At 34.3% G+C, this 2,907-nt stretch overlaps 1 protein-coding gene across 1 annotated transcript; it reads right to left on the reverse strand.

The window, feature by feature from the left end:
- Nucleotides 1-218: 218 nt before the first annotated feature.
- Nucleotides 219-1,967, reverse strand: LOC141483315 (uncharacterized). The gene is made up of 3 exons (XM_074177820.1): nucleotides 1,353-1,967; nucleotides 1,072-1,293; nucleotides 219-1,013 (listed from the first exon to the last, which is right to left on the reverse strand). The coding sequence occupies exons 1-3, from the start codon at nucleotides 1,521-1,523 to the stop codon at nucleotides 768-770; spliced, it is 639 nt and encodes a 212-aa protein (XP_074033921.1). The 5' UTR covers nucleotides 1,524-1,967; the 3' UTR covers nucleotides 219-767.
- Between the last annotated feature and the right edge of the window lie 940 nt (nucleotides 1,968-2,907).

Raw genomic sequence — 2,907 nt, forward strand, 5'->3', positions numbered from 1 at the left:
GGACATATTTTTATATTTAACCTGTCCCGAATATATTTGGTCATCGAAAGCAAATCATCGGTTCCATTTGAAACGATGATTTGCTTTCGTATCAGCCGTATCAGCTTATTTCAAATAATCATCCACAAAACATAATTAATCTCATTTTGTTACAATTCCATGTCCAAGAATGACATTTTGTTCTGACAATATAATATGAGGCTAGTTAATTCAATTTATTTCTGACCGGGATATTATAAGCTTATATCGTCATAGTTACGCTATCAATAAAGAGGGTCATAACTCCCTTGGGACATTATAGATTTTATAATTCCCTCTACCTTTCACAAGTAAAAATAAATAGAAATGAAAACTGAACCATATTTTATTTATTCACGTCATTACAAATAATAAATGTACAATTTTGAAATGTTCCCTGAAAATATCTTCCGCCACTGGAAACAATTTCTTCTTTTGTATGGCTGGAGCTTCTGTTCACTACAGTCGAGGTACCTGCCTCTTCTGATGACAAAGTAGACAACATACGCGCCGTTTTATTTCTCAATTCGATGCTATCCTCCAAATACCCCTCCGCCACCGTGGAACTTTTCCAACCTCCGTGTCTTTTTAAGTTAGTCATAGTTGCTCCTGCATTGGCTAGAGCAGTAGCAGAAGTGCGACGAAGGCAATGTCCCGTATAGGAAGATGAGTTTGGCAATCCTAAATACATTGCGATTTTGCTGGGGATTTTCCCAAACATGTTTTTTCCAATTGGCTGAGATGTACATTTATTTTGTCGGAAGCTCAAAAAAAAATCGTTCAATACCTTTAGGACGCAAAGACATATAAATTCTTAATAAAGGCAAAGCGGAGAACTCTTTTTCATCCACAACTGTAAATTTCTTCGATACACCAGTTTTACTTTCCGGTACGTTCACTACCATAACGGAATCCCGGTCCTCTATATCCGATATCTTCATATTCAAAAGTTCCTGACTTCTGCATCCTCCAAAATAACCCATAATCAAAACAATCTATAACAAAAAAAAAGGAAATAAATACACACAAAAAGGAAAATAAGAAAAAAATTACCTTATGCAATAAATGAATATCATTAGGAGCGTCCTTTAGGAATCTGATAACATCTTTAGGAGATAAAACAGCAGACTTTTTCGGCTTATAACTCTTACTCTTCCGTTTCAAAAAAACCTGTAGTTCATTGAACTTGGTGATATCTCGTTTCTCATGTATAGTCACCATCGATTTTAGCATTGACCATTTAGTCCATAAAGAATTCGGACTATACGTTTCTGACTGAAACGAATAAACACAATTACTACCAAATCTACCGAAAAACATAGAAAATTCCTTACCAGTTCTTGAAAATATGCCAGAAATACAGTTTCAGTGACATCTTTTGGCATAACATTTTTCCGTGTCAGCCAGTCCAGATATATCTTGTATTCTTTTTGGTATACGGCTTCACTTTTCGATGGAATTAATGATTCTCTTGCTTGTTCAGCTGTTTTCAAAATATCCTCCATTATATTTCGGGTAGAAAACACGTTTTCACCGCAAACACAGCTTGATAACAAAGTTCTGTTTATAAACAAGTAACATAGCAACAACCTAGCAACAAGAAAACTCTACTATAATCAACGGTACCTGATTCAAATATACCGGGAAGGTAATGAATTGGTACATTTTTCCGTTTTAAAAATGAACAAAATTTTATTGAAATCGGTCAGAAATAAAATTATCTATGTACCACGGGAATTAATGAGCCTTAATAACCTCAGGCAATTGCTGTCCCTCGGGCCAGAGGCCCTCGGGACGCAAACTTTGCCATCGGTAATTAAGGCCCTCCTAATTCCCTTGATACATAAATAACTATATTAACATACATATTCTATTGAGAATACTTTTTTCTCACCAGAACAAAAATGCTGGCTTTCGACGCTCGTTTTGCTAACCAATTTAGCATCATCAGTAGATGTGAGTCAATTCTTCTGTTAAGATTTTCATATGCATCTAGACAAATAATTACTTTACATAATGAGGGTCATTGAATTAATTCCTAATATTTTGTTATTGTTCCTAATGTTATCCACTACTTGACTGATACTACTTTCTACCTGTGATAGATTTACCATTTATAGATCTCATTCCACATTTTTCGATTTCCAAACTTTTACAGGCATCTAAAACCTTGTTGTTCAAATATGCCTCACTCTGTGACAGTTCTCTATGGCATGTTGGTATGGTATGGTATGGTCTATGAAACCGAATATGTGAAACATGCTCCTTGTAGGAATTCTCACATTTCATTTCGTAAATCCCGCAGGTAAGTGATCAGTGTTTTCAATGAATTCATTTTACGCCAGAGGTTTCAAATTATACTTATCAAGACATACATATTCTCTGAAGAAACTACTTTTTTTCTCTGTAACTTAAAAGTTTTTTTCGTGTTTCACTTCCCTGCCATAGACCGAATCCTCCGTGCAGTACACAGATCCATATCTAAAGTATACTTGTTTAAGTACTTAACACACCTACACGCATCTTTAAATAATGCCGAATACTAGGTTGGAATGAGGCAACTTTATAATACACACGTATATGGACAGATATTACATCAACTGGTTGTAATGATTGCTTCAACTTCAAGTAAATTATGTATCCTCTCACAGTTTATTTACAAAAATTAACGACAGTAAAAACGAATTCTTTGTCTTTTTGAAATCTAGTTCACATGCTTTAGATAGGAACAATTTTACTTAGTGCACTCAGTTAAATAACCAGATTCACTTACGGGAATATGTTCAATTCTAAATCATTGAAAATTTATTTTTTATCATTACCCTTCGCTGAAAAAAAAAACTATTTCATCTTGATTACTTCTATAGCAGATGATTCAAATATAAACAT

This window comes from Leptinotarsa decemlineata, unplaced genomic scaffold (assembly GCF_025532065.1).
Source record: "Leptinotarsa decemlineata unplaced genomic scaffold, Ldec_3_MD MMD2_tig00003308_RagTag_RagTag, whole genome shotgun sequence".
Lineage (NCBI taxonomy): Eukaryota > Metazoa > Arthropoda > Insecta > Coleoptera > Chrysomelidae > Leptinotarsa > Leptinotarsa decemlineata.

Coding starts and splice junctions, on each gene's coding strand:
- LOC141483315 (XM_074177820.1), bottom strand. CDS start 1,523: ATGGAGGATATTTTGAAAACAGCTGAACAAGCAAGAGAATCATTAATT. Junction 1,294..1,352: donor TGGCATATTTTCAAGAACTG/GTAAGGAATTTT, acceptor TATTCGTTTCAG/TCAGAAACGTATAGTCCGAA. Junction 1,014..1,071: donor ATATTCATTTATTGCATAAG/GTAATTTTTTTC, acceptor TTTTTGTTATAG/ATTGTTTTGATTATGGGTTA.